This window comes from Petaurus breviceps, unplaced genomic scaffold, assembly GCF_028583685.1.
Source record: "Petaurus breviceps papuanus isolate PSGF00001 unplaced genomic scaffold, PetGlider_PUasm1.0 91133, whole genome shotgun sequence".
Taxonomy (NCBI): Eukaryota; Metazoa; Chordata; class Mammalia; order Diprotodontia; family Petauridae; genus Petaurus; species Petaurus breviceps.
Window position 1 is genome coordinate 36,747,302 of NW_027187419.1, and position 23,122 is coordinate 36,770,423.

Here is a 23,122-nt window from a genome sequence, read left to right on the forward strand (position 1 = left end):
TGTTGGAAGCCCAAAGCTATGGATTAATAAGTAGTGAGAAAAGAACATTACTGAGTTGTAGGATAATCCAAATCCCTAGGAAACTGAGTAAGTCAAGAATTGGATGGAGTTTGAAGGAAAACTCCTTTGTTCAATTTACTCATTAATTCCTTCAACAAGCATTTATTAACTGTGTGTAAAGAGCACTTCCTTGTAATAAATGATAAGAATTTATAAAAGAATCTATATATTTTCTGACTTCGAAAAGTAGAATGAATGAATGAATGACTGCATGGTACATATTCTAGGATTCATTTCAGTTAGATATCCATTGCCTTCAGCAAGACAAAAAAAGAATAGTTCCTCTCACTCCTCAAACTAGTCCATGGAAATAGGTGAGACAGATTAAGAAGACAAAAGTCCTAACTGCCATGTTTAATTAAATCCTATGCATTGAAATTTTATTATGTAATTACTGCATATAAGTCACTGTGCTAGCCACAGAGAAAAATGAAAAACAGCCACTGCAGTAAAAAAAAACAAAACTTGCATTCTAAAGGCAGAACTCTGGCAATATCCCATACTAACAGCAACCAAATAGAACTCCTTCCAAATAGTTTTTTGGGGGTTTTCCTCCATGAAAGAGGATTAAAAGTGATGGCCAAATTTTCCCAGTACACAAATAAAAGTAATTGGCATTCAAACTGATCCCAGGACCATTTGTGGAGAACAGACAATGGGAAAACGACTGAAGACAGAGAACCTGGATTTGAACATTATTTACTTCCTGTATAATCATGAACAAATCACTCTAACTCTCTGGGTTTCAGTTTCTTCATCTATAATATGAGGTGTTTGAACAAAATGATGTCTAAAATATAGTTTATTATATATGAGTGTGTATATTAAAAAATATAAAAAATAAAATAAATGACTTGTAAAATCCCGTCTATCTCTAAATCTGATGATACTACAAACACTATGTGTTTTCACAGTATTTGAAACTAAGTTACACAGAATGTAATGATTCTGGCCCAATGGAGGAAACACAATGGTTACTGAGCCCAAAAATTCCATCCCACCATTTTAAATTATGTTCCTGAGCTTATTTACATAGGAACTAAGGAGATTATAGGGAATTGAAAACAAATTCTCCATTGTAATTCCTTTGCATTTTTATTAAATTGAGTCCCTAGGATCATTTAAAATATACTCAGTCTTGTGAATCTGGGACATGATGAGAATTATAAGGAATTTCAAATAATATATTACAAAATAGGTCAGTTGAAAGGCACAGGAATCAAAAAGAAATTCACAACACAGAGACTTTAGGCCTGAGGATTTGCTGACATTTTCTTTTTGCCTAGATGGAGACACAAGTAAGTAAGTCTAGAACAATGGCTGAGAAACCCAACTCTCTTCCTGCAGGAGAGAGTCCACCTAGCAGAAGCAATTCATCAGATAATAGCAGAGAGCAGCAACAGAGATACTCAGAAGAAAGCACCTTAATGGAAAGTTCCAGAAAAGAATTGTAAAGAGGGGCTCAGTAGATATGCACAGCAGAAAGACCTGTAGCAAAAAGAACATGGTTGTTTGTTGTCCTTTGTGCTTGAAGAAGACCAAACTGACATCATTATGTCAGGGTCAAGGCATAATATGTCCAACTATGCTGATCAAACCAATACAAGCACAGAAAATTCTACTACCAGTCAGGCAAAAAAAGTTCATATGAATATTTGAAATACAGATGTCTCTAAATTTACACATCTCCAGGTGGCTAGGTAGCACAGTGAATAGAGCACCAGCCCTGGCACCAGGAGGACCTGAGTTCAAATTCAGCCTCAGACACTTAACATTTACTAGCTGTGTGACCTTGGGCAAGTCACTACTACAATTGCCCTGCCTCACCCTCTCCAAAAAGCAAAAAAAAAAAAAAATTACACATCTTTGATTTCTTTTGAGCTACTACCTATATGCTTTGCTCATGGAATTAGCACCTTGTTGCAATATAGAATATATAAAGAGAACATAGTAGCAAATGAATCCAACTCAAAGAAGAAGCATCTTTGAGGAAATCGACAGAAGACAGTAGTTACTGTGAAACTAGTAAGGATGCGAATCAATCTAGAAACCCATATGCTTTTACCACACATGGCACCTATGCAACTGTCACACCAGATGTGTTCCCTTGTCACAGGTATCCTTTTCAGAGTTCTCTGCTCCCTTTTTTGAAGTGGTAATTTACTGGGGAGGGTGCTCCAGTATACATGGGAGATTTCTGTTGTCACGTATTTTACAATACTATTTCATTAAACATATTCCGTTTTGAAGCTTTATGTTTGGTCTAATAAAAAGAGATGCAATAGTTCATGAGTTACGGATCCAAATGGATGTTAACCATAAAGTAAGTGACTCAAACTGGGAGTTGCTTTACTGGGGTGCACAGAAGTACAAGACTTGGGGATATTATGAAGGGAAAGAATACTTTGTTTCTTAGAAAAACAAAACATTGAAAATAACACCAAATCCTTCATGACAGCACACAAAACATACACAAATGGAGTGGCATCCATTTCAAATGCTCTCCACTCTGATTACAAATAATTTCATTAATTTGCACAGTTCAGTTCCAAATGAGATTCTTTCTACATTCACTTTATTTATGGCATGCTGACAGGGTCCCTCTAACTAGTGGATGTTCTTATTCTTTTTTACATTAAAGATATGAAAATTACATGGGGAGAGCAATTCAAAGTGAGGTAGGGACATGACCAAAATGGTTACTTTTACTCTAGACCCTGCAGCCACTCTAGATAAGATAGCATCAAATGCCAAAATATTGAACGTTCTCTTTCTTTTGGAAGAACAGGGGTAAGATATATTCTCAGAAGTTCTAAGGTCAATACATTCCTAAGGCACATAAAAATCATTGGTAGAAAAACGTCAAGGAATCATGTCAATATTATAAGCTCTGTATGGCAGAAAATCAAGTTGAGGTTAGAAGGAAAGATCAAATAATGCATCAATAGCATTTTTTTATCCATGCTAACTCCAGTCCTGTTACTGCAGATCTTTAATAGCCATTAGTTCTATGAGACTTATTCCATGAGTATCCCATACATCTAGTAGAAGTTAATTGGGTAGTTTCTATCTCTCCCAACATTGAGTTGGAAAATTCCCTTTTATTCTTTGATATTACTGAGGACAGGGGTATGAAGATCAAATTGCAACTCACCTTAACCTGCCTCCAAAGCATGAACCTTCCCATTCACCACAAGGAATAGAGAAAGGACCATAATCATTGAGGATCAATGGGATACATTTAGGACAGGTTCATCATTCAAAACAACACTCATAAAAGTCAATATCAATAAACCAACCGATAAATAAGTGTTCACTAAGGACCTACTATGTGTCAGTTACTATGTAAGGATTGCAGATAAAAAATGAGGCAAAAGACATCCCCTTCAATAAAGTGCTTACAGTCTAATGGACTAAAGGACTAAAAGGAAAATGGCAGAGAAAATATGCTTGCCCTGGAGTTAAGAGAGATACAGGTTTCAATCCTACCTTTGGCACTTACCAGAGATGTAAATCTTAACTAGTCATTTAATGGAAGCATCTCCTGAGGTGTATAAAGGACATAACAATAACACCTACTTACAGAACTGATATGAGGAATAAATAAGATATGTATGAATATATATTGTAAACTTAAAACACAAAGTAAATGTCAGTTGTTATTAACTGTTGAAACATTTTCCATTTCCTTCTTTGGAATGAACATCTATGTTAGCTCTCTATTAATCATGAAAGAATCTACCTTAGCTCCTTCTGTTGGATTTGGTGAAAATTGGGAGTAAGACCTAGAGCATCATCATGGCTTTTTTCTCACTGGAATCAGTCATTTCTCACAGAAAAGCAGGGGATCAAATTTTATTTTATTCAGAAAATGAAAGCATGGTAAGAAATGGAATAAGGACTAAAGATATATATTTCCTAGTGTTAGTCACTTTCTGAGGTGTTGAAAGAATATCAGAGATAGGATATTATCAAGTCAGAATCTATCCTATATGACAAAATCATTTAGAATTATAATCTCAATACCAACATTTCCAAGATTAATAGAAATTGCAGAAGTTAGATGGGAATCTTTCACTCCAAGCTCCATTGTCGCTCACTTTGGTAGCTTAGGGACATCATGACAACAGTTTATTAAGAAACAGAGATGTGGACACTGAGGCTTCAAAAGATATTAATGCACCATTCACTTGTTTTTCCTAGTCCATAAAGAACTTTCCAAGTCAATTAGGCAGAGCTATGAGACCAGCAGTTGAATAAGATTGCTATAGCCTACCAAATCCCTGAAACAGAAATCTCCTCTATAATGTCTCGAACAACTGGTTGTCTGTCCTTTTGAACAGCTCCAGATATAGGGGATGCAATGGGAATACAAAATTAGAACCACTATTGATTCTCATAATAAAAATGAAAGCTCTTAATATTTTAAGTTATAATTATAACAATGAGTTCATAAATTCTAAAATGTTCTTATCTCTTCTAGAATCTTATAAGAAACATTCCTTAATCCTTTGTGTCTAAGTTTGACAGTCTTCAAACTAGCCAGAGATCGACAAGTGCACCTAGATCTACACTAGCACAAGTATACCAGAAGTTTGTCTCAGGTCCTGACATTTTGGAGGCAAACGTTTGGGTTTTTCAGCAGAAAGATTTACCACTTAGTCTACTTGCTCCATTACCTAGACAAAGAGTAAGTCCATCTTCCAGGCATTCCTGATGCACCTTGACCACCACAGCTTTCTATAGGGTTTATCTGCAGGAATAATGATATATCAATGTCTGGAAAGAAGACTGGTCCACTAGGCACCAAAGAACAGTAAACAGTGGAGATCAGCAGTCAAGAAAGTGATACCAGCTATTGTTCACCTGTCCCTAAGCTATCACAGTTCATCCCTTTTCACTGTGCACTCTAGAACTCTTCTCTATTATTATTAAATTCCCTTTCAAGCTTATACTTTCTTGTTATATTTTTTTTCTATTCTAGGGCTCACTGAAACACAGCACTCTCCTGAAGACACAACGTCTTTGGACACCCTTTTCAAGGACTTAAACTCCTTCTCATATACTTTCTAACATATATGATCAGGAGGAAAAGTTAATATATTCTTTCATTGGCCCTGCCACCTCCAGACCTTTGTTGGTGTCAACTATGGATATCTGGTTCACTTTATCCGTTCTCCAATAAGTTCAGTGCCTGACTTGCACATTTCTTTTCTACCACTTCTCATCCTTCCTTTGAGTCCTCAGTCCTGCCAGTTACCCAATTTCCTCAATTACCATGACTTCTGAATTTAAGCTACATCAGTCATGAAAAATATTATTCATTGCTTAGTCACTGCCCAAGATTCTCAACTCCCAACTCAAATAAATTGGTTCCAGATGGATAATTCCTAGTTAAAGCACTGAAATAATGAACTAAAAAATCATTGTGCACATGGAGAGAAAATTTAAAAGAAAGAATTGAGAACACAAGGAAAATGTCAATGACTTCTTCCCAGAAAGGGGGAATCCCTTATGAAATAGCTCCCTCTGGGAGTCTCTGTCTGTGAATTACTAATGAGGTTCCAGGAAGCTTATAAATCACCATAAAATCCTCCAGTTACATCATCAGAAGTTCTGTAGACACTGATAAACTTTGTTTCTTTCCCCATGGCTGAAGAGGATACTCTGGATAAAATAACAATTAGAAAAAACTATCTTAAGATATAATCAATTGCCAGAACACTTCAGAGACCAAATTCTGTGCCCTGATTCCCATCAACACTAAAAAAGAATTAGAAGGCTCTATGACAAGACCACAATAACCTTCATTAAAGAGAAGGGACTCTAAGATCCAAAGCAGGAGGGTGAGTATTTGATTAATTTGACATCATTCTAAATTCTAAATAGAGATTCATGGAATTTCAGGACTTTGCAAAAGAAAGACCATCTCCACATTCCATTCTACCCATCACTGATAATGGGATGGGGCTGAAGACTAGGAAAATGTTGTTAAAAAATAAAGAGACTTTGGAGGTATGAATGAGTACAGCTCCGAATTATAGAATTACAGAAATTTTAGAGTTGGAAGGGACCTTCCATCTAATCCAAATGATACCCCCACACACAACCTCCACCCAACAACCACTACAGCTGTAGTGATCATTCAACCTCTGCCTGAAGTTGTGCACTGAGGGGGAGTTCACTCCTGTGCAGGCATCCCAGGTCATTTTAGGTTTTTTACCATTGTTGTGGATTTCACCCTCACATGAAGACTATATTTGCCTCTTTGCAACTTTCATGCACTGATCTTGGGCACAAACTGAACAAATCAAATCCTTTTTTTCATGTGACAGTCCTTTAAAACACTAAATTATCATGTCTCCTTGATTTGTTCCTTCTACAGGCTAAATTTTCACAAGTCATTCAAATTATCCTTAAGTAGAATGTATTCAGCATTATCCATGACCGTCACTGCTTGTTTCTGGATGTTCTTCACCTGGTCAATGTCCTTCCTCAATTATAGGATAAAAGAACAGGACAAAGTAATGGAGAGGTGGTTTAAACAATTATCATCTTATTCCTAGAATCTATGCCTCCCTACATGTAGTGTAAGATTACATTAATTCTTTGACTACTCCATTATATTTCTGAGTCATACTGAGTTTGTAGCCTCCTAAGAACTCTGATCTTTGACAGACTTTTAAACATTCCTCCAAATTTTTGTTGTCTTGAAACTGATTCTTTTAAGTGCTACATAGGATTTTACATTTGTTCCTATTAATTTCCTCATATTAGATTCATTCCATTTTCTTAACCTGTAATAATAGTTTTGTATCGTGTTTTAGTCAAATTTTAAGTTAATCATCTCTGTAAACTTTGTCAATTTCAAATTTGATGTGCATACCATCTATATTTCTATCTAAGGTATCAATCAATGTGGGTTGAAAATTTTGATGTTAATAACAAATAGTTATTATAATATAACAAATTACAATATAACAAATAGTGATCAAAAGATACACTGACAAAATTTCTTATCTACAACTTTTCCCCATAGTTGGTAGTAGAAAGAGGCAGAAAAGGATAATAAAAACGGACATTATAACTTTACTCTTTTATCTGTGCCCTCACTTAAGAGTTGTAATAATGAAAACTTATCTTTTTCCCTTCAAATCTACATGTTCTTGCCTCCTCTTGCGCTACACTGAAAAAGAATTACTCCCTAGTGACAGAGTTCATGCTCATAGCACTGACTGACCAACCAGAGCTCCAGCTGCCCCTCTTCCTCTTGTTCCTGGGCATCTATGTGGTCACTGTGCTTGGGAACCTGGGCATGCTCATATTGATTAGACTCAGTTCTCATCTTCATACCCCCCATGTACTATGTCCTCTAGAGTTTGTTCTCCATTGATCTCTGTCAATCAACTATCATCACCCCAAAAATGTTGGTAAACTTTGTGTCAGAAAAGAATACTATCTCCTACCTTTAGTGCATGACCCAGTTCTATTTTTTGCCTTTTTTGGAATCTCTGAAGGGCAAATGTTGCATGTGATGGAAAATAGCTTCTATGTTACCATATGACATCCCCTCCTTTATAGCATTATGATGTCCCATCAGGTGTGCTTCTGGTTAGTGGGTGGGGCGTACACATTGGGCATGGTTGGCGCCACAGCACTTCTGTAAGGAATATGCTGTTATTAATCATTACTCCTTCCACTCTTGAAGCTCTCTTATTCTAGAACCTATGTCAATGAAGTGGCAATTCTGTCATTTGGTGCATTCAATATCTTCTTCCCAACCCTGATCATTATTTGTTCTTATGTTTTTATCATTGCCATTATCTTACAAATTCACTCTGCTGAAAGGCAGAGCAAAAGCGTTCATCACCTGCAGTTCCCATCTTTTTTTGGTGTCTTCTTTTCTGTATTAATGTACCTACTGCCATCTTTATCCAGCTCCCTGGATCAGGGGAAAGCATTCTCTGTCTTTTACACTACCATAGTACACATGCTAAACCCCCTCATCTACAGTCTGACAAATACGGATGTCAAAATTGGCTTTAACAAACTGATAGAAAGAAAAACATTTAAATGAAAGGAGAAATGTAAGAATAATGAGTTTAATAGATGCTGGATGATTATTGGAGAGAGAGAGAGAGGCTTTGCTTTGTAACAATCATATACTCTAGCCCTACACCTGTAATTACTGAGAAGCCCAATTCAAAGCTGCTTTAATCATATTTTTCACACTTGTCTAGGTGGAATTCCTCTCCCTGTGTTTGTCCTACTATTTAATACCTCTCTAGTTGCCTTTTAGATTGACAGAATACCTATGCAATTCAATCGTGGATTAAACTGTTAACAGTATATTAAAAAGATGTCTTTACTCACATAAAAAATCTATGTGAAAATAAATTTTTCTTCATGTCCTTTAGGACAATCACTATTAGAACTAGTAATTAAGTCCCCAAATTTTCACAAGATAAATAATACAAAGAATTTTGAGTGAGAAGATTTGCAACTTTACAAGTCTAATCTACTTGGGGTTTTTTTTTTCAGTTCAAGAAACTATATTCCAAAAAGGACAAATGATCTGCCTCAAATCACAGAGAAAGTCAATAACAAAACCAAATCTTGAAGCAAAGTTCCTTGGACTTCTATGACAGTTTACCCAAGGTTTAAGTTAAAGAAGAGCAATATTCTTATTATGATACATTAAATAATAATAACAAGCACTGCGTCTACAGGCTGAATGTTAATGGAAGCACACTGATGGGAAGCTTGTGATCTATAGTGCTAGGATTACAGAAGCTGAGGAATACAAATTGGAATCAAGGTAGCTGCAGTGCTCTAAGGACCAAATTCATTATGTAAGTACAAATTCAGTGGAAGACAGCTACCTACATATTGAAAATCTATAAACATTTCTAAATTAATATTGTTGGAAAAAAAGGACTTGAACCAATACTGATGATACCAAAACTATGTGGATTCCCAAGAAAGTATGGAAATATTTCAGGTTATTCTCAACTAGACAACCAGAGAAATCACAATATTGAAAGAAAGAGTAGAAGGGAAACAGATGTCAAAATTTATACCCCACACAATAGAAATAATTTACAGCACAGAAAAACTTGAATGCTCACTATTGTATCTTTCCAAAGAAGAAAAGAAAATTGATTGGGAACATGAATATAAGTGAAATTAAGGACAATCTGGGGGATTAAAGCTATGATTAAGTACAAAAAAAAAACAATCTTGAACATAAGATGCAAAAAGCAATAAGGTAAAAAAGAACATACATTCCCTATACAAGCAAAATATAGTTCCCCAAGTCAGAATGAAAAGAGATAGATAACTTAATACTCATAGCTATACTAAAATGATACAGCAAATCAAAACCTCAAATACCTTAATTCAAAAAAAATGATACCAGAATACAAGTCAAAATTTATGTATACAAAAAACAAAACACCAAACAAAAAGAATCTACAGGTTACCTCTTGAAAAAGAAAAGTCTCATACTACAAACTGTAAGACACATAGTACTTAAATTTAATAATTACATTAACAATTCAAAAATTATTCAATCACCTCCAAGAAAGATATGTATTAATGTAATCCATTGATTTATCTGTTTTTATTCTTGGTTCTTAATTGTTTTCTTCTACCTGCAAACTTTGGTGGTTTTAGCTTTTTTTTAAGCTTGTCTAATCACTCACTTTCAGACTCCTTCCATTTTGCTGTGGATCCCTGTTCCTACACACGAAAGGTATCGCAGTTACCTCTCACATTGTGAAATTCATTGTTCAATAATTTTTATCCCTATCCCAAGGAAACGACTTGCTCCGGCTAATTCCCCTTACTTCTGGATTGATGAGGCCCTATTTTCATTATCCCACCCTGATCCTATTCCCTCTATCCTTTAGTCCTCTGACCAAATGCTGTTGCCCTAAGAAAACACTCCCACTTCTCCACACTCCATATCCAATCTGTTGCCAAGACTTACTGATTTCCCCTTTGCAACATCGCTCAAATGCACTCAAATGGTCGCCTCTGACATGGCCAACACTCTGGTGCTCTAGAATAGGCCGTCATCACCTCACACCTGAATTATTGTGTAGCCTGCTGGTGGATCTGCCTACGTTATGTCCCTCCTCACCCTAATCTAGCCTCCATTCAGGCACTAATCTGACTTTCCAAATATGCAGGTCCGATCATGGCTTCCTACTCAATAAGTTCCAGGGGGTCCGTACTGCCTCCACAATCAAGTACAAAATTCTCTATTTGGCATTCAAAGTCCGTCAAAGTCTTCTCCCTTTCTAGTCTTCTTACACCTTACTTCCCAACACATATGCCTCCATCCAATGACACTGGCCTCTTGGCTGTTCCTCAAACAAGACACTCCATTTCTTAGCTCCAGGCATTTACTCTAGCTGACCCCCATTCCTGGAATGCTCTCCCTCCTTTACTCCTCCTGCTGATTTCTATGGGTTCAAGTCCCAACTAAAATCTGACTATCTATAAAAAGCCTTCCATAACCTCTCTTAATTACAGTGCTTTCCCACTATTAATGATTCCTTATTTTTCTGTACAAAGTTTGAGATATATATATATGTATATTTATGTGTGTGTATATGTATGTATATATGTTTGTGTGTGTGTGTGTGCACATATTGTCTCCCTCATTAGATTGTAAATTCCTGGAAGGAGGACAGGGACTGCTTTTTCCTACTTTTTTTCTCCCCTCTCTAGCACAATACCTGGCATAATATAAGCATTTAATACATGTTGATTGATTGATCCCAGAATACAAATTGATGAGTCAGGTTATGTCCCCTGCCAGAGCATGGGGGTGGTTTGTAAGGAAAATAAATCAGGTATGAATGTTATCTACAGAAATTTATGAAACTGCTATTTTTTAGGTCTCCTTGTGGATTGGCCTATGGAGACAGCTATGATCATGCTACTTTTCTTATATTTTCCATCTTTTTCAGAGATTTTGAGTGTTACAAGGTCTGGAGAAAATGTGTAGTCCTCCATCTTATTGAGCTAGCACCCTGTTGCAACCCATAAGGTTTTAAGCTTGAAGATAATAGAGCATTTTCCCTTTAAAAAAAATCTTTAGGGGCAGCTAGGTGGCACAGTGAATAGAGCACCAGCCCTGGAGTCAGAAGGACCTGAGTTCAAATTTGACCTCAGACACTTAATACTTACTAGCTTTGTGACCTTGGACAAGTCACTTAACCCCAGTTACCCTGCCTTCCCTCCTCCAAAAAGCCCCAAAAAAATTTTTTTTAATCTTTGTTATAAGGGCTAGAAGGGGAGAAGTTTTTATGAAAAAAATCTAGACAATATAAAACAAAGGATATCAATAAAAATGATTTTTAAAGAAAAAATCAAATAGGAAAGAAAACAATTTGTACATGCAAACACCTGATACCCCAGCACCAATTATAGTTATTGAAGAGAAGCCCACCCCACAGCTCCTTTGGTGAGAACTGTCTAGAATTAAGGAGTAGTAGGTCACCTCTGCAACTCAACCTCGGATTGTCCTTCTATTGGTTTTTCTAATATAAAAAATCCATATATAAATGCAGTTTCCCTTCATTCCCCACAGAAGGGAGAAGATTGCTGAGACTAGCAGGTAGAGCTCCTATAACAAGTGAGTTGTTTGCTTCAGATATTGTTTCACCAGGTAAATTATAGGGACAATATTAGGCGTACAAAAAAAGCTAAAATATTTTAAGTCCATTCTGCTTGTTTTGCACCTGAGGAGATTGTAGGCCCCAAAGGAAAAATTACTTGCCCAAGGTCACACAGCTAGGCAATAATAAAAGCAAATTCTGAACCGAAATCTTTTGACTCCCAGTCAACTTTTTTATTCATTACATGAGGGAGCAATCCATAAAAAAGATTTAACATGCAAACCTCATAATTAAAGCATTAAATTTGAGGGAATGTATCAAAAATGTTTTAAGGAGTTGTCCTACAACCTCACAAGCATATGTGACAAAGTTCCTTAATTCTTTTGAGATGAATACTTGCAAGGAGGGAGGAGTACATGAATCCTGACTTAGTGAGTTTCTGGTATATGAAGACTGTGTTTTTCTTCCCAATCTGAGAGGGCAGATCATTTAACACTTTCAAACTGGCTGCTCTCCTGGACTTCACAACCCTCCAAAATTAATCATGCAAGATGGAATCAACTCTCTAATTCACAACTCCTTAAATCATTTCTTACCCTGGCTACTGAACTTCATCATGTCCCTTCCTTTTTTCCCTAACCCTCTTTTCAATTTTTATGTGCTATCTTCCCCCATTAGACTGTGAGTTCCTTGAGGGCACAGATTGGCATACACCTTTCTTTGCACACCTCCCCCCCGCTGAGTTTAACAAAGTGCCTTGCACATAGTAGGTACTAAATTAGTGTTTATTGACTATTAAATATTGAGGTACTGAGACTCCCAATGAGTTCTGAGATGGGTGCTGCCTCAGGAGCTCCAGCTTTGGGACCAAGGATGTGACAAGTGCAGGATGGTTATAACAGTATCGGAGGAGATTGGATGCGCTAGTGTGGTCTTTGTGTAAGAAAGGCAATGGAATGGTAGGTGGAGTGGGAGCTTTCATACAAGGGAACTGAGTGCTGAGGCTCAGCCACCTGTGTGAGGGCTGCTACTTCAGCCCTTGGCTCTACCACTGGCTCTGCTTTCAGGGGCCAGATGTGGAGCATGAAGGTTGACTTCCAATTAAGGAGAATAGACTACAGGCTCTGAAGGATGGGCTCATCTTCCTTCCCCCTCCTCTCTGCCTAAAAGGGGCAGTAGATACATCCAAAGTTTGCTTCTTTTTCAAATTAACTTTTCCATAATGTGGAAGTTTTATATGCTTAAAAAAAAACCCAGTAATGTCTAGATTATGAAGATTTTACTGCATTTTGTCAACCTGCTGACCAGTTTGACCTTTGTCTCTCTTTCTAGATAGACAAATAGATTTACAAATATATACATATATATTTATACATATATACATATATATATATGCACTAGATGGACTAGATAGTCAGATAGATAGCTACATGGAATATATGACCCACTCTCATTTTTCCAATTTCCCAATAAGTAATCCGAAATTTTTATTGGCTAGATACATCTGACCATCCTACCTGCTATTGAGTGATGTTGTCTAATTTGTAGATGTAGAGACTGGGTTTCGTAGGGAAGCACTGTGAATTTGGCATGTACTTAGCAGAGAAGAAATTTTGATCTTCTGGTTTCCAGATTCAAGAAAGAAAACACAGGATTCCATATTCTCTTCAGAAAGCAATCTATGAAAATACACAAAGACTCTGGGAAAAAGGTGACATGAATAACTAGCATCTCAGTCATGCCCTTTTTCAAGCTTACCACATTAGATTTCAGAGAAATTCCCCTTGACAAGACATGAGATTCTCTCTCTTGGTTGAAATGAGCTAGTTTGCTCCCATTGGGAGAGCTCATTCATTCAGTACATTGGCTGACATATTCTCATCCATATATCCTCTCTGATTTCTGTTTGCTATCAGCTTGGATAAAAAAGTTTGTTTGGAACTCACTGTCATCTATGAGTGACTAGCCTTCAATGAGAAGGGAGTCAAAACTACATATATGCATGTATGTATGAGTGTGTATATATATATATATGTGTGTGTTACAAAAATATATATAGACAGACACATGTATATGTGCATTGTGTGTGTGGAGGGGGGTAATTCTTGGTCATTTCTTCCCCATTAAGAAACAATTATTAGGGGCGGCCAGGTAGCACAGCGAGTAAGAGCACCGGCTCCAGTGTCAGAATGACCTGGAGATCGAATCCCGGGCTCGGACACTTAGCACCCACCCAGAAACACCTGGCCGTGTAACCTTGAGAAAGTTACTTAACCCCAATTGCTTAGGGGCAGCCAGGTGGCTCAGCGAGTAAGATCACCGGCTCCAGTGTTGGGACGACCTGGAGATTGAATCCCGGGCTCAGACACTCAGCACCACACCCAGAAATAACTGGCCGTGTAACCTTGAGCAAGTTACTTAACCCTGATTGCTTAATAAAAAAAAAAAAGAAACAATTATTAAGAGTACAGCTTGAACATAAAAATTATATCTCCTAGACTAACATTAATTAGGGGAACCAAGACATATTTTTCCCCCAGTATCCCTTCTCTGAGAAGAGGAAATCTACTAGTTTCATGACCCTAATCTCCTGCTTTGCTCCTTCAGAAGGCACAAAAGTCTTCTTTGGAGAAGATTGGGAAGAGACTGTAGATAGATCTAAGCACACCTGTGAGCCACACCTAGACACACCCATGAGGACACACATAGCCTACATGGATAACACATACACGAATACATACACCCTACATTTATGAGTCCATCCATAGGAATATAGCCACAATTTCTGGTCATTAATTTTTGAGAAAAGAAAAGTGGGATTTTTTTTTTTTACATTTTTAATACTTTCTTTCCAAAGTTCTACAGTATTTTGCCTAAAGCGTGACTTAAGAAATTTTCAACATAAATAACCTCATTGGTGCAGAGTTAGATGGCATCTGCCATAAATATATGCAAACTAGCTGAAATGTATGAGTCACAAAAAAACAAGACTATTTAATTTAGTCTCTAATACCATGCAGGGTTAAAGAGAAAAATCTTGAGTTTTCCCTCAAGGTAGAAGAATATATTCAAACTAATACAGATAAGCATTGTGAATGAATTCTAGTAAAATTACACTGTGGAGACTAAGCCAGGATGGATGCATGATTCTGGTGCATCTGATGTCATCATGTGCTGACACAGAAACCATTGCCAATTATAACTGAAGTGAGACAGGTAATCCTGAACTTCAGAGGACAACGTAGTAAGAAGGGCTCAGCCTCAAATAGCTCTGGGTCTAATCTACTGTGGGCAATAGAAGCAACGAAAGGCAAGAGCACAACCATTGCTGAGTTACAGGAACAGGGCTAGGGACCATGAGGTGAGAGATAGAGCAGGGCACAATCCTCCTTTCCTTGTAGAGGTTGGAAGAACAAGGGAATAGAAATCAGAAAAACCTGACATTAGAGTACCTCCATTTGGTGATCATCTGCGTAACAGATCCACCTGCTGTTAAAATCAGGCCTTGACTAGCTATACTTGAAGAGAATAAACACTGGTCCTACCAAAGCTTTGTTGCATCCTCTTCTTAGCTTGAAAAAAAGCAGGGACAGCTTGGGAAAGAGTTCTTCCTGGTCCCCCAAAACAGTCACACTGATCTTATCATCAATCAGTGCCCTGTAGGGGATGGCCAGAGAAAATGCCTGGAGGTCTGAGATGGAATATACGTTGCTTGTGGAACACCCAGGAGGCTAGCATCACTAGATCGAAGACTAGAGGGGGGCTGGGGGTGAAGAGGAAGGAAGAGTGGATAATAAAGTCAAGGAGATTCCCTTCCTTACTTTTCAACTCTTAGATGCCCTAGTTTCCTTCAAGGCTCAAGCCAATCACTGTCATTAATAAGAGGTTTTCCCTAATTGCCTGAAGTGCTAATACCTTTCCTCAAATAATCACCTTGTATCCAGCAAGGCATAATTAAGAGACAGCCAGCCTTGAAGCCAACAAGACCAGGGCCCAAATCCAACTTCTGAGTGATGCATTCTGTGACCCTGGATGTCTCTTAACTTTTCAGTGTCCCCAAATAATTCCTTCAAATTAGATTACAGAGAAGGTGCCAGCCTAAAATGGTGGAGGGAGTTTCTTCACCTAGGAGTTCCACAAACCAATAAAATCACAGGTTCAATCCATAGCCCTCTATCTTGTATATACCTATATATGTAAATATTTAATCCCCAATAAAATGCAAGCTGTTTAAGATCAAAAAATTTCTTTCGTTTTCCTTTCTATTTTCATTGTTTAGCATTGTGCCTGGTACATAGTTAGAACTGATTAATTCTTATTGATTAATAAATTTATTAAGTGCAAATCATTACTACTAAATATTCTTGTAGATATTCTGGGTTTTATGTGAATGAGTAGAAAGATATTCATTTCCTCCTATATTCTATATTTACTTATGTACATATATTTGTACATATTACACATTTATTTTACAGGGGTGTCCACTGCTCAGTTAGACTAAACAAAATGTAAAAACTTCACAGTTCAGTTTGGATTCAGTCAAAGGGCTACAATTGAATACCTAGAGAGTCACATGCGGCCTCAAGGATGAAGGTTCTCCACCATTGGTTTATGGGTACAGATGTGCATTTTTATGTAGTTCATAACACACTGCCATTTCCGCTTACCAAAAGTGGCCCATACCTGTCTGCATCAAGATCTAGGTTTCTTACCTAGTGTTTGAAAACAGGTTGAGATTATTTCACACCATGGACCTCTAACAATCCACTTCATTGTATAAAACTTGGAAGATTGTGGGCAGGGAGGGAGAGGTGGCCTGGAGGAATCACATTTATATAGTGCATAAAGATCCAGTTTGGAAATCAGAAAGACCAACGTTGGCTATTGCTTAAACTGCTATTACTCCAGGCAGCTTTCAAAAACTAGGAATCATGGATAGATTGCTGATCTGAAATGGAGGAAGGAACTTTCACCCCAGTTACATGTGTGTGTCACACACATACACACACAGAGCAACCACTGAAATCAAAGGTTTGAAGGAAAATCATATATATATGCATACAAAGCTATATACAACTATGGGGTAATATTATATAGTGCAAATGCATATATGTGTACATACATGTATACATGCATGAGGTAGCAAGATATGGCTCCCCACAACAAGGACCTTGAAGTCACAGGACCTCAGTTTTAAGAAACTGGTTGATGGAATGGATATGTTAGACTTGGAGTCAGGAAATTCTGAGTTCTCATACTGCCTTAGACACTTACTACTTGCATGATCCTGGTCAAATCACTTAACCTCTCTCTGCCTCAATTTATTCACACCCAATACCTGAAATAGAGACAATAATGACACCTACTTCAAAGGGTTATTTTAAAGACGAGATGAGATAACCTGGACCAAGTTCTTTGGAAACATCAAAGTCATCTATAAATGTCAGTCCTTTTTGTTATTGTTAATAAAGCTCGTCTCTTCCACTTACTACCTCTGTGTCCTCTCTGGGATTCAGTACATTTATCTATAAAATAAAGGGGTTGGACTAAATGAAATCTAAAGGCCATTACACTTTTAATGTCATGAAACTAAGTGGTGTGAATACCATGCAACTGAGGCATGTATGTACATATACATACAGTTCTGTACTGGTAAATTATTAAAAATAGAACCCTAAGAAGGAAACGTGTGCATGACTCACTTTAAAGTTCAATAAGTATTATTAACATTTCCCCTATCATTTTCTTAGGTCTATACAATCAAGAAAGCAATAAACTAAGCCCTGATTTGTAGCATTTGCTATTTTGTGAGGTGTAAATGCTCACCCTGAAAATTTAACCATCAGCTCAGTGCCATTTTGAGTTGAGTATTTGAGTTGGCTCCAGCACACCCCTGAAAATAGACACACACACACATACATACATACATACACATATACATATAAGTATATACACATTAAAATAGAATACCCATTTACATATACACATACACATGTACATATATAAACAGAAATATGAGAAAAAGACAGAGATCTGGGAACCACTTCTAGACATCAGTCAAGCTGTCTTCTTGGGCAGTCCATGATCTTCTTTGAACCTTCTTCAAACTTTCTCCCTAGTGCACATGGGGATCATATGTTAGAAACTCAAAGCCACTAATTACTAAGGAGTTTTGAAAAGAACTGGAATGAGTTGCACATTAATCTGAAACCCTGGAAAGAAGAGAAAAAATATCAATAACAACTGAGAAGAAAAAGTTTAAGGTAAATTTCATTTATTCAGTTTATTCATTGATTCCTTCAACAAACATTTGTTTACTGAGAGCATACCTTTGTAAAAGATGCTAAGAAAGCTTTAAAAAGGTCTACATGGTTTCTGAGCACAAAATACTAGTGAAGAAAAGACTCACATGGATCGTATTGAAAACTGTAGCTTCTATCAGAATAAAGAGACTGAGGTCCCAGGAAAGAGGTGATTCCTAGAAACAAATTTTGAATAGCTTCCCTTTGGACTGATTATTTTCTCTACTTCTGGGAAATCTTGAGGCTCAGGAGAAGCTTTAAGTCCCAAAAACCTTTCTGATGGCATTCTTCACATCCTTATTCCTCAGACTATAAATCAGAGGGTTTAGCATGGGGATCACTGTGGTGTAAAACACTGAGGATACCTTCTCTTGCTCCATAGAGTTGCTAGAAGGGGGCTTGAAGTACATGAACGTGATAGACCCAAAGAAGATTCCTACAGCTATGAGGTGGGAGCTGCAGGTACCAAAGGCTTTGGACCTGCCCTCAGTAGAGCGGATGCGGAAGATGCTGGACAAGATAAAAGTGTAGGAGACAATGACAGCCAGAGTGGGGGCTAAGGTGTTTACTCCCCCAATAATAAAAAGAAGAACCTCATTGACATGAGTGCTTGAGCAGGAGAGGCTTAACAGGGGAAGAATATCACAGAAGTAATGTCTGACAACATGAGATCCATAAAAGGAGAGCATTGCCATGAGGCTGGTATGTACCATGGCACCAAAAAAGCCCAAGGAGTACTCCACAAACATCATTCCAGAGCACATTCTTTGAGACATGACAACATTATAAAGCAAAGGGCTGCAGATGGCAACATAACGATCATAAGCCATTGCTGTTAGAAGGTAACCTTCAGCAATGACAAAAAGCAGGAAAAAATAGAGCTGGGTCATGCATTCCAGAAAGGAGATGACATTCTTCTCAGCCACGAAGTTCACTAACATTTTAGGGGTAATGACAGAAGAGTAGCAGAGATCAATGAAGGATAAATGACTGAGGAAATAGTCATGGGGGAGTGAAGTTGAGAACTGAGAGCAATCAGTAAGATCATGCCCAGGTTCCCCAACACAGTAGCCACATGGATTCCCAGGAACAAGAGAAACAGAGGAAGCTGGAGCTCTGGCTGATCTGTGAGCCCTTCGAGGATAAACTCCATCACTGTCGAGTGGTTTCCTGTGGCCATTTTCCTATAAATAAAAACTGTGGAGACTGAAGAGAAGAGTTACATTCTAGGCAATTCTCCCCCCTTAGAACAGAATCACACATTCCTTATCATACTGAGGTTGTTTTTGGAGGTTGTGAGTACATCATTAGTAGAAGTACTAGGATGTGGGCTAAATAAATACCTGCTAGACATCATGTAGATTGGATTCTTCTATGAGTTCAGAAATTAGAATAGATGACCTCTAAGGATACATCCAATTGTAAGATTCTATGATTTAAATTCACATTGCATACTTCAGGATACTCTCCCCTCCCCCCCCCCGCCCCGCAGTGTTCCCTGAGGATTCTGGAAAGGCCACATAATGGGACCAGAGGCTTTGTACCTCAAGATGCTACAATAGTTCTGCTGCATGAGAGAAATTCTACCTACTTGTTCTTGAGCCCGACAGAAAATATGTGAACCTCACACAAACTTTCTAGAATCCCTAGAAGCTCTAAAATTCATTTTTCAAATGAAATGCCCACAGAAACACTCAAAGATATCATAGAAGCAAAATTGACTGCCTCACTCTGGGCGTAGTCTAATAGAACCTATAGGTCAGGAGTTCGCAAAGGAGGGCCCTACACCTCCTTTTTCCTTTTTATGTACCCCCCTTAGCACCTCGTGGACAATCCAGTCAATTTTGTGAATGAATGATTATGTGCTTGGACATAATTTGGTATGTGTTGCCCTCAGCCCATAGGTGAAAATGGGGAAGGGGGATACTTCCTCTCAGTACTCAATCTAGTCTATAGATATAAATGAGACAGAGTAAGGAGTCAAAAGTCCCGGCTCCTGTGTCCAATCCAATCCAATCCATTAAATATTTACCTTGTACTTACTGCATGTAAAGCACTATGATAGTCACTAGGAATATAACAATAGACGAAAAACAACTCTGCCTTCATGGACCTTACATTCTAATTTCATAGCCCTGGCCATATTTCAAAGTAACAATAGCCCTAACAATAGACCTCCTCTCAGAGAAATGTCTGAGCTTTTCTTCCATGAAAGAACAACCAGAGTGATGGCCAAGGTTCCATAGCATACAAAGTAGAGCAGTCAAACAATGGCAAGGGAAAGGAGGGGATTGTGCATAGTCTCTACTGGTGACAGCTCTGGAGTAGACAAACACTAGTTGGAATATAAGGTTGGTTGTTGGCATCAAAGGTCCAATGCCTCATGCTCACCAATGCTTCCTACACACTGGTGTTCCCTTCTTTTGAGTTTAACCTATTCAGGCTACAGAGAAGCAGATAAGACTTGCAATTCATGTGATGGTAACAAAAACAGCTAACCCAGAAGTTCATAAAAGGGTGTAATGCACTTTGATGAGACCAGACATGGCTTCAGGAGAGAAAAACATGTAGCTCCCACAGACGGCGGAGCTGGAGTTTTAGCACTATATTTAAGGATTTTAAGTTACCCACAACATCAAGGTCACCATGAAGAGAGTATAATCGTTTTTCATGTTCATAGGACTTGCTGTCAAAATATTTTAAAAGCCTGAGAGTATTGCTGCTTCTACTCTATAATTATACTTTTAGTAGGGATAAGGCAATGGGTAAAACATCAGAGACAGAAAAATAGTTCAAATTTAAAGAAAAAATTCTAAAATTTAGAGCATATAAAAGAGAAATGGGCTGCCTCCAAAGTTTTACTTATTCATTTGCCCTGTCAGGGTGACCATGCCATGACCACCACTCTCTTTTTACTCCTCTCTATTTACTATTAGGAGACAATCTGTCTTCCAGAGCTAAGGCCCAGCAAACAAGCTGAGTCCTGAGCTTGACATAAAAACAATCCTTTGTGCTCACCCTCTGGATGAACTCAGCCTCAGCAAGTTCCCAGAATTGTGGTGCTTCAACACCAGGTGGTTCCTAAACTTGAACAAATACCTTGAGTACCCGTGTTCTGGTCATGAAGTCCTGCTATTCAAATTTGTCTCATTGTTGCTGTTCCCCCTTATTGTCAGGACTACAGCTCACTGTTGTAGCCACTAGCGTAGGTATTGATATTTGCCCACATTAAGGCCTCCTGGAGGAGGCCCTAGCACATGTGTCTAGTTTCCTTCCTCCAAGGGAATACAGAAAGCTTTTTGCTTATGACCTCTTGTTATCTCTTTGGTTTTGTTTTGTTGTTTATTTTTATTGATAAGAGATAACTGGGGCTATAATAAGCTGTGTGAGCTCTTTGGTATTTTTAGAGGTGATAGCTGTTGCAAATCCATTGTGACTTTTTGGTCATTTGTTTTCAGGAATGACAGCACTTTCTAAGTTTTTAAATCAAGATTGGCTGACCACTGGTCAGGGGTATTACTGAGAGTATTCTTTCACAACAACTAAAATAGATGGCCTCTGTTATGCCTTATATCTCTGAGGGTCTGATTTGAGACTTAGGGTCTTTTTAAGGGTGATATCTTTTTAAGGATCATATCTTTTCTAGCCTTCAATTAACCTCATCTGTAAAATGAAGTTTTTGAACAAGAGGACCTAGAAGTCCTTTTACTGCTTTCATTACATTTTCTAGGGCTTCATTTCTTGAAAACCCTTGGTTTTCGAATAAAAGACATAGAGGAAAGAGATATTGAGTTTTTCTTAGTATAGTAATTACCCACTTTAATGACTAAGGAAATAGAGACAAAAATTTCTGTGATTAGCAATGAAATGTATCATTAGATTCACTGACAAAATATCCTTATTTTTCTGATTCAAAAAAGAAAAGGGAAGTTTTGATCAAAGAGACAGTTGAACCCCCTGGTAAATATAGATGCTCTTTTGGGCTTAGACGAAGTTAACATTCATGTTGATCCCAAGTTCATGTATGGAGTAAAGGTATAGTGGGAAAACCACTAAAGAGAGACACCTTGGGTATGAACATTATTTCCTGTGTAATCTTAAGCAAATAACTCTACCTCTTTGAGTTTCAGTTTCTTCATCTGTAAAATGAGGGGATTGAACTAAATAATCTCTACAATCTTTTCTACCTCTAAATCTTATTATCCTGTGAACACTATTCCTTTTTCATGGAATTTGAAACAAAGGTATCTGAAATGAGTAGATTTTGATCGCTAGAGGTAACACAAAGGGTATAAACTGCACCAATTCCTTCCCATCTTTTTGAGTTGTGCTCTCGAGCTGATTTGTATAAGAACCAGTGACATTATGGAGAACTGAAAGCAAACTCCTTCCTCCAGATTCTTTGTTGAGTGCCTAGGATCATTTAAAAGGGAGCCCAGGCTTGTGACTCAGGGATATAACAGTTAAAAAGATTTTCAAACCATAAATCAGGTAAGAGTTAAGATGAGGGGCGGCCAGGTAGCACAGCAAGAGCACCGGCTCCAGTGTTGAGAAGACCTGGAGATCGAATCCCGGGCTCAGACACTCAGCACCACACCCAGAAATAACTGGACGTGTAACCTTGAGCAAGTTACTTAACCCAGATTGCTTTAAATAAAAAAAAGAGTTAAGATGAAAGGAACCCCAAGGGGCAGCAGGAGAAATAGAATTCAAAAGAGGGGCAGCTAGGTGGTGCAGTGAATAGAACACTGGCCCTGGAGTCAGAAGGACCTGAGTTCAAATTTGATCTCAGACACTTAACACTTACTAACCATGTGACCTTGGGCATATCACTTAACCCCAATTGCCCTGCCTTCACCCCTCCAAAAAGCAAAAAAAAAAAAAAAAAAAAAAAAAAGAATTCAAAAGACACATATTAGACCTGATGACTTGCTGACTTTTGCTGATTAATTGGCTGGGGGTGCCTGTAAATAACTCTAGAGCTATAGCTAAAGGAAATGTACTCTGCCTGCAGGAAAGAGGCTGCCTATCTGCTGAAGTCCATCAGATGGTAGCAGAGAGCAGAAACAGAAATACTCAGGGGAAAGCAGCTCAGAGGCAATGACCAGAAATGAGCTGGAAATAGGAGCT

At 37.9% G+C, this 23,122-nt stretch overlaps 1 protein-coding gene and 1 pseudogene across 1 annotated transcript; one reads left to right on the top strand and one right to left on the bottom strand.

Moving 5' to 3' along the window:
- Positions 1-1,376: 1,376 nt before the first annotated feature.
- On the top strand, positions 1,377-7,726 carry LOC138154939 (olfactory receptor 8G50-like; annotated as a pseudogene).
- Positions 7,727-17,813: 10,087 nt separating this feature from the next.
- Positions 17,814-19,208, bottom strand: LOC138154802 (olfactory receptor 8D2-like). Its single transcript, XM_069079792.1, is given in 2 exon segments — positions 17,814-18,995; positions 18,998-19,208. Coding segments are annotated over 2 exon segments (921 nt in total). The 5' UTR covers positions 19,173-19,208; the 3' UTR covers positions 17,814-18,249.
- Positions 19,209-23,122: the final 3,914 nt, after the last annotated feature.